At 43.6% G+C, this 12,055-nt stretch overlaps 2 protein-coding genes across 2 annotated transcripts; one reads left to right on the top strand and one right to left on the bottom strand.

Annotated features, from left to right (window-relative positions):
• Positions 1-394: 394 nt before the first annotated feature.
• gtpbp10 (GTP-binding protein 10 (putative)) lies at positions 395-4,102 on the bottom strand. The gene is made up of 10 exons (XM_052065834.1): positions 3,849-4,102; positions 2,985-3,178; positions 2,796-2,887; positions 1,682-1,826; positions 1,531-1,604; positions 1,388-1,440; positions 1,206-1,313; positions 912-989; positions 701-824; positions 395-628 (listed from the first exon to the last, which is right to left on the bottom strand). The coding sequence occupies exons 1-10, from the start codon at positions 3,879-3,881 to the stop codon at positions 426-428; spliced, it is 1,104 nt and encodes a 367-aa protein (XP_051921794.1). The 5' UTR covers positions 3,882-4,102; the 3' UTR covers positions 395-425.
• Positions 4,103-4,689: 587 nt separating this feature from the next.
• osgin2 (oxidative stress induced growth inhibitor family member 2) lies at positions 4,690-11,011 on the top strand. The gene is made up of 6 exons (XM_052064912.1): positions 4,690-4,995; positions 7,432-7,524; positions 7,640-7,776; positions 8,229-8,420; positions 8,837-8,928; positions 8,998-11,011. Exons 2-6 carry the CDS (start codon positions 7,458-7,460, stop codon positions 10,178-10,180), a joined length of 1,671 nt encoding a protein of 556 aa, XP_051920872.1. The 5' UTR covers positions 4,690-4,995; positions 7,432-7,457; the 3' UTR covers positions 10,181-11,011.
• Positions 11,012-12,055: the final 1,044 nt, after the last annotated feature.

Genomic DNA, 12,055 nt, shown 5'->3' with positions numbered 1-12,055 from the left:
AAAATGAATTGTTAACATTCTAGGTCACATTAATTGTCCCAAATTTTTAAAAAAAACGTAATATGGTCTCCTTTTCTAGCATCTGAGGTGTGATGAAATGTTTTAGGTCTTGCAAAAGGAAACTCTTTTAAAATTAATTTTAATAGATATATTTCCTCAAGGGAAATTCTCACAACAAAAGTAGAATCAACATAATATCTCAGCGAAATAGTGAATACTTGAATATCAAATAACTCCCAGTTGCAAGTGTCACTGTTCACCATGACAAAGTACAATCTTGAAACAATATCATGAGCTCTCTGATCGTTTCAATCCTTTACAATGGCTTTCTTTGTAAAGGCAGAATGCTTCGATGCAGCCCTTGAATCGGAGGTGTATCGAATATTTTGTTAACTGCGTAACATACAGTACACAAGTCCACGCGCTTATCGTGAGCGCTGCCTCAGAAGTTGCAGTCTTTGTTGCCGGAACATCTCGGTGGCCTCGGAGGCCTCTTCCTCCAGCGACTCTCGGATGAAAGCTTTCAAACGGTCGACGCCGAGCCCGGTGGCGGCGGAGATGGGAACGACGTGCCTGAACGCCAAGTGACTCTTCGGTGTCATGTCATTGGGCAACGTATGGCAGAACTCTGCACCACACAGATAGTTTCTTAACGTCTGTTCAACAAAAGCACCCGTTTATCGTAGCCTAATGCGTTTACCTTCGGGGTTGAGGAGTTGCTCTTTCAGTTGTTCTAGTTTGTGGTCGGCCTCGGGCAGGTCCATCTTGTTGACCACCAGTAGGGCTGGTTTGCTCACAAGCTCCTCCTTGTAAAGCTCCAACTCCTGGAAAGCAAATGAGAGACACACGAGTCAGGATTAAATTCGAAGAGAAGAAAAAGAGTGACTTCGTTATCGCCTGATGATTGTGACCTTGGTGAGCAGCTGTACGGCCTCAAAAGCGGACCTGAACGGCGTTTGACTTGCGAGCTGGAAGCCGCAAACGTCCACCTGGGAAAAAATAAATAAATTAAATCACCTTTTCAAACAAAACTGGAAATGAAACGCATGCGTGTCGATGATTCACAAAATCAGTGCTTGTAAGAATTTCTGAGAATTTGCATTGTTTCCGATGGGAATGTTTTCCCAAATCCGAACAAACCAGAATGTATGTGTTGAATCTTTATCCCCCATCAAGTGCTGATGAGTTATTAATGTTTCACAGACCACAAACAGCAGCTGCTTGGTTCTCTCCACATGCTTGAGGAACTTGTGTCCCATCCCTTTGTTCATGTGAGCGCCTTCGATCAAGCCCGGGAGGTCCGCGACAGAGATCTAGACCGGCGACGAAAGACAAGCGATCAGCACATGACGAGTAACATCAAGGAATGATGAGGAATTTTTCACACCTGGTTGTGGTCCTCGTACAATAATTTTCCAATCTGGGGCTTCAATGTGGTGACTGCAAAAAACAAACAAAAAAAAAACAGGCACTTGTAAAGACAATGAATGTTCAGCTCTAATGATTCATGATTACTGCAGATGCGCTTACATGGGTAGCTGGCTATTTGAGGGGTTGCATTCGACAAGGCAGTCAGCAGAGACGACTTTCCCGCATTTGGAAACCTGACGGAGAGAAAAGTTCTCACAAGCCACTTTGCGAGTTGATGGAACGTAAGAGACTCTTGACGTTGTGCACTCACCCCACCAGGCCCATGTCAGCGATGAGTTTGAGGTCCAGCCTGATAAGCTTCGACTGGCCTTTACTGGGCAGGAAGGAGGAGGAGAAGGAGCCTCCTTGTCCTCCTTTGGCCACAAGTACTCGATCACCCTCCGCATTCAAGTCTCCTTATGGGGGAGCAGCAACACAATTGGAAAAGAGTGAACCCACAAATAAATCATTATTACGTTGGTGTCATCTGGTGGAATCTTTGATATACAGTAGTTGTAAACTTGAATTCACTGACAGTTTTTTGGTGTCTATATTTGAGAGGTCTTTTTTTTTGGCCTGGAAAGCCTCATGTGGAGGTGCTTTGTTTGCGTTGAGTAATTTCACTCCAGAAGACAGGCGTCTATGCAACATGGGTGTAGGACTGTGTACATGCTCGAAGCAATCGTGTTGATGCTTTACGATGCTTTCAGTATTTAGTGCACAAGTAACTTTTTGGCATTCAAACGCAAAAATGCAGTTATATTGTAATGCCAAAGTAGACCACGTGGACTATTCTAAGTAGCTAATAGGGAGAGAAGCAGAAACATACTTTCGGTTTCACTTCTGGGAAGCTCATGAGACATTCAACGATTGACAACAATACGGGATATCTCAAACTCAGGACAGTATTCATACAGGAAATCAAACAGCAACAACATTCCACAAGATGGTGCCAAAGTAATACTTTACTTTTGTCTCCGCACAAAAACAGCAAAAAATGAAATCTTCAGCAATCTGAGATTATGTAAAGTCGCAAAATCCGAATATGTGACAAGACAGGGCTACACCGCTAAACAACCCTAATACATGAAACAGTTGTTGCCATTTTTTTTTGGGGGGGGGGGGGGGCAGAAACGTTAAAATGTTCAACAAAACACGACCTCTATTGTTAATAGTATGACCCTGGAAGTGATTAGTTCTTTTCACATTGTTCCCTATGGGAAAATTTTAATATTTGAACATAGCACAGTGGCACCAGTGTATTGTTTTCAAACTTAAATTGCTCCCTTTTCATTCCTTGTGAAACTAAGGACGACAACAAACTGCATACACCATGTAAGGAAGACAAAATACGAGCATATGACATGAGGCGGTTTTTGACCTACCGAGTATCCTGTCATCATCAGTCGTGACTGTGACACCCACGGGAACCAAAATCTCAGTGTCGTTCCCTCTCTGTCCTTTCAGTGAACGCACACTGTTGACAAAGCTCTTTTTTAGCCAAATAAACAAAGCAAACATTTATACGTCCTCATTAAAACTTCCACTTAAGCATCCAGACTATACGCTCCCACCTGCTGTTGCCTCCTACGTTGGCTACAAAGCGTTTGTGAGGGTAGTTTTCCTTGACCTTCTTTAAGGTCATGCTCTTTGTGGCAACCACCCAAACGTCTCCCCCGTTTCCTCCGTGGCCCCCAATGCGGGGCAAGCCCATGCCGCCAGCGCCTCCGCGGACATACAGTCGAAGGTTGTCCACGAAATTTCCATACTGAAAAAGATTTTTGGAAAAACATGTCATGACATTTGTCTTAAAAACTACATTTTTATCACCAATAAAACAGATCGGATGTGATCGTATTATTCCTATTTGTAAGTAGGGTGCCTGAGGTGCCTTTCAAATCGTCACACCTATCAACTCATTGTTTTTCTGCAACCAAGCACTGACTGGTTTTCTGTCCCCAGACAACCCCCCCCCCCCCCCCCCCCCCGATTAAGTGAAACTGCACATTTTTAAGGGCCTTTTATTGTGGGCAGACTAAGGTAGACCTGTGCATGATCATGTTGTCTAATGAACATTTTAAAATGCCACACCTGTGAAGTGGATGCATTCGCATGAAAAATGGGATCGAAAATTGTTTGTTTCCGTTCAGTGTGTGTCTGAACCTCTTGATCCTAGGGGCATTTCGACGAAAACACTTCACAAAATCACGAGAGCTGTTTTAAATCGATGAAAACATGCACAATTATCCTCTGTTGTCCTTTAAATGTTTCAATTTTATACTTTCAAAAGCATGATAGTAACACACGGTTTACGCAGATAGCATCCATTCACCGTTTGACAACTCGGGGCTGACAGCATGGTAGCGAGTCATTAACTACCAAGCGCTTGCAATTATTTGCTAATCAGCGAGGACACTAGTCGGCGGAGTAATACTTACTTTACGGAGGCGAATTCTACAGAGGTGCACCATGTTTAACGGGCGTTTAGCCGCATGCTACAAACATGCTAACAGCTACACAGTATGCGCTAGATAGAAGGACAAGTGGGACGACGCTTCACCCAGCCAAACCACTGAGAGTTGATCACGTGACTTTGTTAGCCTGCTAGCGAGTTATGGCGCGTTTGGGAAATTAACTCAAAACTGTAAATCTAATACGTGAGTTGGGTGATTTAGAAAAAAAAGGTATATAGGCACACGCTTATAAACACAAAAACACACACTGGCCAAAAGCTTTAAGGTCAATTTGCTTTATGGTTAGTTGTTATAAAGTAGCATCTCTCCTGAACACGTGATCAAAGTACGTCATAGCAAGCTGTGATACACTGGCCAATGGTTGTGCTGCTGCGTTCAAGTCCTCAAATAAACGTCGTAATTATATTGTATCACCAAACGCGTTTTGATTTCAAACTCAAATACCCTACATTTGATACTGAGAAAAATCTACATTAAGCGCAAATCTTACTACAATACAATTTTATTAAAAATCGTAAACAAGCAGACTACATGTACACGAGAACAGAACTGACCATAACAACAAAAACTAACTAAATACGACTAAAGTACAGTATGTGGGGGGAAAATCGTCTCAACTATCACGACTGATTTTCGCTGCTCTTCAAATAAAACGATTGAACAAATACATCGATGGTGGCCACGTTTATTAAAGCAGTGTTTGTATCACAAATTTGTGATGGCCAAAATCCGGTGTCGTTTTGGCCTGTGGTGTGCTGACGGGGGGGAGCCGGCTTTCTGTGCACGCTCCCACGTGGAGTATGCAGAGAGCATCAGCGTGCACGGATGCGCAGATTTGGATGTGTGAATCGTGCGTGAACGCGCCTACACTTGCCGGCGCAGAGGAGATGCGCATGTGACGACACGTATTATTATTTTTAATCCCACACGGACACAGTCTGACACACGGGCGCCGAAGAACGGGTCCATTCTCAGACGATCAGATGGAACTACGTGGCTTGTGCTTATAGATCCTCCCACAAGCATCTGCGTATTTATAAGGCACACACAAATCGTCGTTTGTCGTCATCACAGGACATAGCGTGGAGGAAGAGACACCATCCTAAGAGCGGTAAGAGACGCGCCGTCCTTGAATGGGACTTTTCATCGTCCCTGCTTTGGCGTTCGACCTCAATAATGGAATGATGGAGACATGGCTAAGCACTTGACAAGCTGCTGGACTGAGATAGACTGAAGTGTAAAGCAGGATGATGGGAGGGGAAAAAATCTTATCAGTAATGCAACATTCTTGTTGTATTTGAATGTGTAGCATGCGCAAATAACGAGGCCTGGAATGATTTCCTTTCTTTTTCCAATTTATAGAAGCAAACATTCTGTAGGTGTAGTTGAACAATATGAATAACCTAAGAACACCATGTTCCATTGAATCTGAACATCAAAAGATGTTTATTGTAAAACAAACTGAGGGGATCTAACAGTCGAAGAGTTATTCTATCCCATGATGGAGTGCAGTGCGCTAGTGTGAGGATAATTAGTGGAATGTTATTACTTGTACCTGTAAGTTAAAATGTCTATATGGTCCCAAGACTTAAAAGGCAAGAGTATAAAACGTGCATTTAGATGGAACCACCTCAGTGGTTCAATGATGCAATATTTGCTGTACATGAGGTATTGGCTGCCAATATCAAACTGCTTCAAACAACAAAGCGTGTGACGGAAAAGTGGTTAGGACTGCACTACTGTCCGTGTTTTATGTTATGTGTTGTGTTTATTTATTTTACTTTATGGTGAACTGTTTTGTTAAGGGCTTTGTTTGTGAAAGCGCTATATAAATCAGCATGTATTGTATTGTATTGTAATATGTTCCAAAATGAAATACATTGGAGGCGCTTGCTGGCGGAGCAATATGTCAGTTAATTAGAGATGTTTTGATGTTTATTATTTGCTGCTTGCATAATCAGAACATGGAAAAAAAAATATGGATAAAAAATGTAAACATGGTGATTGCTATTATTAAATGGTGCCAAAAATCCCACCGGTCACAAATAGAGGCGCAGTGCTTTTCAAACATGACATGCCATATGTGCAATTAAACTGCCTTGAATGGCAACAAAATGTTTACAAATGTAAAATACAGTGATCCTACAGCATAACCGTACTCTAGTCTCACTAACCCAATTCTAAAGTAATCAAACTTTAACCCGGGTCAACTCCAGCCCGCTTGTACAATGTGCTTGGGAAATTTGGTAAGAATTTAGAAGCACTTTTCTACTCGAGCTTTTTGTGTTTGCCGGGACGGCCGGTTGTGGGAGTGCTGACCTTAGTTATTGATCTAAACACCAGTCATACTAATGCTAGTGCTTATCCTGGTCAAGCTAACCCTAACCCTGGTTACACTAATCTTAACCCTCATGGTCATAATAACCCTAATCATTGTCATATGAATTCTAACCTGAGTCATACCAACCTGATAAGCTGATAAAACGTCCACTGTTGCTATCCACTGTAGTAACCGCTGGCCCTGAAGGGGTTAATCTGAGTCATACTAACCCTCATACTCGACCTAATCATACTAACTATAACCCTGGTCAGTCATACTACCCGTAAAACTCATTCAAGATGGTACTGTCCTACTCTCTCTTGGGTGACTGATCACGAGAAAGCAAGTATAGTCATACTTATTCTAATCATGCTAACTCTAGCCCTGGTCATACTCAGCATACATGGGAAGTGCCCAGGGCACTGTCCTTCATGTTTTAAGGGAGTGTTCACGCCGTCGTAACACTAATAAATAGTCATACTAACCGATTCAAACTAACCCTAATACATGAATGGACTTCCGTCAATTGAGGTTCCTCTGGGTTTTAGTTAGAAACAAGGCCAAAGGGATACTGTTGTACTCTACCTGGCATGATTTTCAGGGAAATCATGAGTGTGTTATGGCAGAAGCTTCTCTAAGAGGAAGGAACTTTGATGGTTGGCTCTGCCAGAGCGCAAGAACTACATGATTAAGATTTCTGCTGTTGTGTTAGAGGGCGGTAAAGATATCAACAAACACAGTGAGATTAGAGCCCGCTGGGGAGGAGTGATCAGAGGGGATTTGCTGCCCGGTGGGCACACAATGGCATCGTCGTGTAACACACAAACATGCACGACACACAATAGTAATGTTTCATAACAGGGCCCCCAGCCTATATAAATCTGATTAGAACTGGCTTTTGTTTGGGAAGCATCACTAGGGTTAAAGAGATGGAAGCCTGGCCTCAGGCGGTGTTCGATAGGATGGGCCAGGGGGTGTGGGCACCCTCTGGCAGGAAGGGAAAAGGGTTGGCATTTTATCTTGTGACAGGGTGCTTCCATATAAGGGGGGGTTAGATCATGAGATCAAAATGACAATATGGCCGTGCGCAAACAATGACAGCAGGACAGTTTAAAGCTGTTCAACTGATCAAGTCCTGACAAAAAAACAAAAACCCCACGAGCACCAATGAGGCTCTACAGTCAATAAAATATTGGAAACGTCCGCAACTTTTGTGTTCCTCCACAGTGCCAACTGTGTCTCAGGCTCCCGTCATGCCTCTTCTAGAAGAAACCACTCACCCACAAGAACACCCACCCATTGTTCCTGTCATCATCATAGGTAATTCACTTGCCGCGAACCTCACCTAGCGTTCAGCAGACATCGTCATCATTTGAGTCGTTGAGATTGTTCCGTGATGCGCTAATTCCTTCGTCGCTCCTCTTTTTCTGTTCAGGAAACGGACCATCAGGTATTTGTCTGTCGTATCTGCTCAGTGGCAACAAACCTTACTTCGACCCAACAACGGTCCACCCAAACCCGATACTCTACAGAAAACTGCAGGAGACCAAACACCTTGCCGTCACTGAACAGGTAAAAACGGAGAACACAAGAAATGTTCTTCAGCAAAAAAAAAAAGATCTCGCGGGCTTACGGGTTTGAATACAGTTCAGACTATTTCTTGTGGAGTTTTCATGTCTTCCTTGTGATAGTGTGGGTTTTCTCCAGGTGCTCTCGCGTCCTCCTGAACCAAAAATCACATTTTTAGAAACAAGTAAATCGAGTTACAAGCTCAATGACGGAACAAATTAAACTCTTGAATGAAGTTACCACTGTATCTTAGACTCAAAACTTCTCTCCTCACTGAGACTCTCCCGTTGTGTGTATGTGGTGTTCTGTTTTGTGAAGATGACTTATTGGTAAGCACTCTGTATATGATCTAAGGATCGAGTAAAAGTACAGCAGACTTGAAATAATGCACAGTGAGACCGAGAATGTTTGCTCACAACCAATTCCCATCAAACCCAGTTGCTTTTTGTCTGCAGGATCTCGAACACTTGAGTGAAGGTCTTGAGGGGCGGTCAAGGAACCCCGTGGCTGTGCTATTTGACACACTGCTGCACCCAAACGCCGACTACGGCTATGAGTACCCTCCTGTGCTTCAGTGGAGGAGGGACAAACAGCAACACATCCCACATCTCGTCTTAGGGAGAGCAACACCTGGGGGAGCCTGGCACGTGAGTTCAATCATACCGTATTGGCCCGAATATAAGACGGCCCTGATTATAAGACGACGCCCTCTTTTTCAAAACTCATGTTTGAAAAAAGACTTTTTGAACACCAAATTAATTGTTATACAGAAAATAATTACAGTACACCTGAAACAAATGATTATAACAATATATTTGAGAGGCCTGTGGAGTCAAGTTGAGCATTCGCTTCAATGATATCTGGCACCATCTATCGTCGTGAATGGGTATAATGTCTAGACCCCGAATATAAGACGATCCCCACTTTTTCGGTCTTATTTCAATGCAAAAAAATCCCAAAAACGTCTTATATTCGGGCCAATACAATACAATACAATAATTTTGTATGCACTTTGGGGTTTTCTCTTATTTTTTTGACGAGTCACCCCCTTTTTCCTTTTCAGGCAATGGAAGGCTCCATGCTGACTATAAGTCTTGGCATCTGGATGGAGCTTCCCGGAGTCAACTACAGGGACCTGATCGGCGTAAAACGAAGGTACTGATAGAACATCCATCAACTTTTGTTTTCTGCTGCCTTTGCTCATTGACATTTTCTTCCTCCAAGGGGTGTCACCAATGACAGGGCCACACCTGAGGAAATCTCTTCCTATTACCGCAACTATGTGAAGCTAAAAGGCCTCCAAAAGAATTTTGTCGACAACACCTACGTGACCTCAGTCCAAAGACTCTGCCGGGACCACAAGACGGAATATCTGAAAAATGGACACACTCGTTTCGGAGACGAAAGAGTGGATGATTGCGGAGATGAGAGCTTCGAGGGTAATGGAGTAGAAAGCATCAGCGAGGGAGGACTGGGCCCTCTATGGGAAGTCAGGGGATACCAACAGCTGCAGAACAAAACTCATGTTCCCTTCTCTCTGTTTGCGGAGAACGTGGTCCTGGCCACCGGTGCATCCGATTCACCGGTTCGATTAAGCGTGGAGGGAGAGGACCTACCCTTTGTGTACCACAGCATCGCCGACCTGGGCTTGGCTATTAGCCTGCAAAAGCTTGATAGAAACTCAGATCCAATCTTAATAGTCGGGGCCGGCTTAAGTGCCGCAGACGCGGTTCTGTGCGCTTGCAGCTGCAACGTCAGAGTGCTGCATGTCTTTCGAAAGAGTGTCGATGACGCCGACCTCATCTTCAAACAGTTGCCAAAGACCTTGTACCCAGAGTACCACAAGGTCTACAACATGATGTGCTCTCAGACCTACACAAATGCGGTTCCCTCGTCTTCTTCAAGCAGGGCTCAGACGATGAGTATTGCTTCTTCCGTTTGCGCCAAGATGTGCCCCAGGCCACAGTTGGTGGCTGCTAGCATGACCGGTAACGCGAGCGTCAGCCACTTTGCCGACTACACAAGTTTCCCGGGACACTGCGTGGTTTCCTTACAGTCTGATATGAAGTGCTTGCTGCAGGGAAACAATGCCCTAAAGGCATTCAAGATCTCAATGGCCCTGGTACTGATCGGGACCAGCCCCAATTTGTTTTTCCTCAAAGGCCACGGCCAGTATCTGGGTCAAGACCCCACAAAGCCGATTTCCTGCAAGCAGAACCCCATAGACATTAACCCGTACACCTTTGAGTGTACCAATGAGCCTGGGCTGTTTGCCATGGGCCCGCTGGTGGGAGATAACTTTGTTCGCTTTTTAAAGGGTGGCGCTTTAGGCATCGCCGCCTGCCTTCTGAGAAGACTCAAGAAAAAGGGGAAGCTCATCGGCAATGGAGGGAAGAACTTCAGTTGAAACGAGGGGACGAAAGCAAAAATGTTTGGTTTAAAAACCGGAAAGACGTCTTCATTTCTGTGCGAAAGCATTTTTTTTAAGAATCGTAAAGAAAACAGCTGTACATTTCTAAAAGACATGCTTTGACTTTCCAGGAATCGAAGCTACCGTGTGCCGACATTTGCAATCTCTGCCATCCTTTTGGAACCTCAGAACTTGAGACGTTTTTTAAAATCATTTTTTCCCCCTTGTCATGTATTTTAATTCACCGAACGAATTTACCATTTCCTTTCATGAAGCTATTGAGAGGCAAGAAGTAGAATAAACTCAAGAGTACTGAAAGAGACAAATATTTTGACCATGTTGTGGTCCCAGTTTCTTCACAGAAAATGTGAACGAACAAAAAAACAGAGATAGAGCGATATGTTTTTGTTCAGGGCGGATTTCAGTCGTCGAGGAGCCTGATAACCGATATTCATTTGCAGTAAAAGGGACACCATTGATGTAAAATTTTTGAAGAATGCAAACTCCAACACTTAACTTGATTCAAATGTCTCCAAGCATGTTTCTTGAAAAGCTTTTCAAATTTGCAGCATGCTAAAGATGTGTTTAGCTGCTCAACGGAGAAGGTTTTAAGCAAATCATGTTATAGAGAATGTACTTCTGAGTATTTTATGTTTCGAATATCTTCAAACTACTGTGACTAGCCATTTAACATTTCGTGACATGGCACTAATTGTAGTTATCAAAAATAACACCAGGGTTTTAAATGATTTTGTACGATGTCAAATTACAGTCAAAACGTATTGAAAAATCTTTATGAACATGAATAAAGTCATCATCTCATGAGAATGTGGTTCTATTTTGTCAGAGAAAAGAAAAATGTAAAACTACAAGAATAACGACGTGACTTCAACACGTCCCCAACTACAACTACTACTACAACTACTTGTTGTAGTTCCCCAACAGTTTAAACATGCTGTGGTCCAACCCTTGATCAAGAAACCTGGTCTTGATCCAGATGAGCTGTCAAGTTACAGACCCATTTCCAAACTGCCTTTCATTTCCAAAATTCTGGAAAAAGTGGTGCACATGCAGTTGAAACTTTTCTTGGATGAACATAACATCTTGGAGGTCTTCCAGTCAGGTTTCAAGACGATGCATAGCACGGAGTCAGCCCTGTTACGCGTCTCTAATGACATCCTCCTGGCAAATGACTCTGGAGACCACGTGTGTCTGGTTTTATTGGACTTAACTGCAGCATTTGATACAGTGGATCACAGTATTCTGCTGACTCGTTTGCAGCACTTGGTGGGCATTGGCGGGAGTGCTCTTGATTGGTTTAGGTCCTATCTAGCTGACAGGACCTTTTGTGTCAGCCTTGGCTGCTCTGAATCACGCACTGCTCCCCTGTCATGTGGTGTTCCACAGGGCTCAATTCTGGGGCCTCTGCTGTTCTCGCTGTATCTGCTCCCATTGGGTTCCATCTTAAGGAAACATGGTATTCCTTTCCACTGCTATGCAGATGACTGCCAGATCTATGTCCCACTGAGCAAGAAAGACACCTTCTCATTAAGGCCACTCCTATCCTGTCTGGAAGAAATCAAAACCTGGATGGCACAAAATTTCTTGAAGTTCAACGAAAAGAAGACAGAGGTGATATTGTTTGGCCCCAGTGGACCTTGTACATTCCATCCTGTAGACTTGGGCCCCCTATCTCCTTATCTGAAATCAACGGTCTCAAACTTGGGACTTAAACTGGACAGTGATTTCAAACTCGATCGGCAAATTGGTGCCGTTGTTAAATCCAGCTTCTTTCACCTTAGACAGCTGGCCAAAATAAAACCTTTCCTCTCAAATGAACACTTTGAGACAGTAATTCATGCCTTTGTCACA

The sequence above is a fragment of the Hippocampus zosterae genome, chromosome 5, assembly GCF_025434085.1.
Source record: "Hippocampus zosterae strain Florida chromosome 5, ASM2543408v3, whole genome shotgun sequence".
NCBI lineage: Eukaryota > Metazoa > Chordata > Actinopteri > Syngnathiformes > Syngnathidae > Hippocampus > Hippocampus zosterae.
Note: the sequence above shows the minus strand (reverse complement) of the source record. Positions and strands in the feature narration are given on the sequence as shown.

Coding starts and splice junctions, on each gene's coding strand:
- osgin2 (XM_052064912.1), top strand. CDS start 7,458: ATGCCTCTTCTAGAAGAAACCACTCACCCACAAGAACACCCACCCATT. Junction 7,525..7,639: donor TGTTCCTGTCATCATCATAG/GTAATTCACTTG, acceptor TTTTCTGTTCAG/GAAACGGACCATCAGGTATT. Junction 8,421..8,836: donor CACCTGGGGGAGCCTGGCAC/GTGAGTTCAATC, acceptor TTTCCTTTTCAG/GCAATGGAAGGCTCCATGCT.
- gtpbp10 (XM_052065834.1), bottom strand. CDS start 3,881: ATGGTGCACCTCTGTAGAATTCGCCTCCGTAAA. Junction 1,827..2,795: donor TGATGATGACAGGATACTCG/GTAGGTCAAAAA, acceptor CTCCCCCATAAG/GAGACTTGAATGCGGAGGGT. Junction 1,605..1,681: donor GCTGACATGGGCCTGGTGGG/GTGAGTGCACAA, acceptor TCTCTCCGTCAG/GTTTCCAAATGCGGGAAAGT.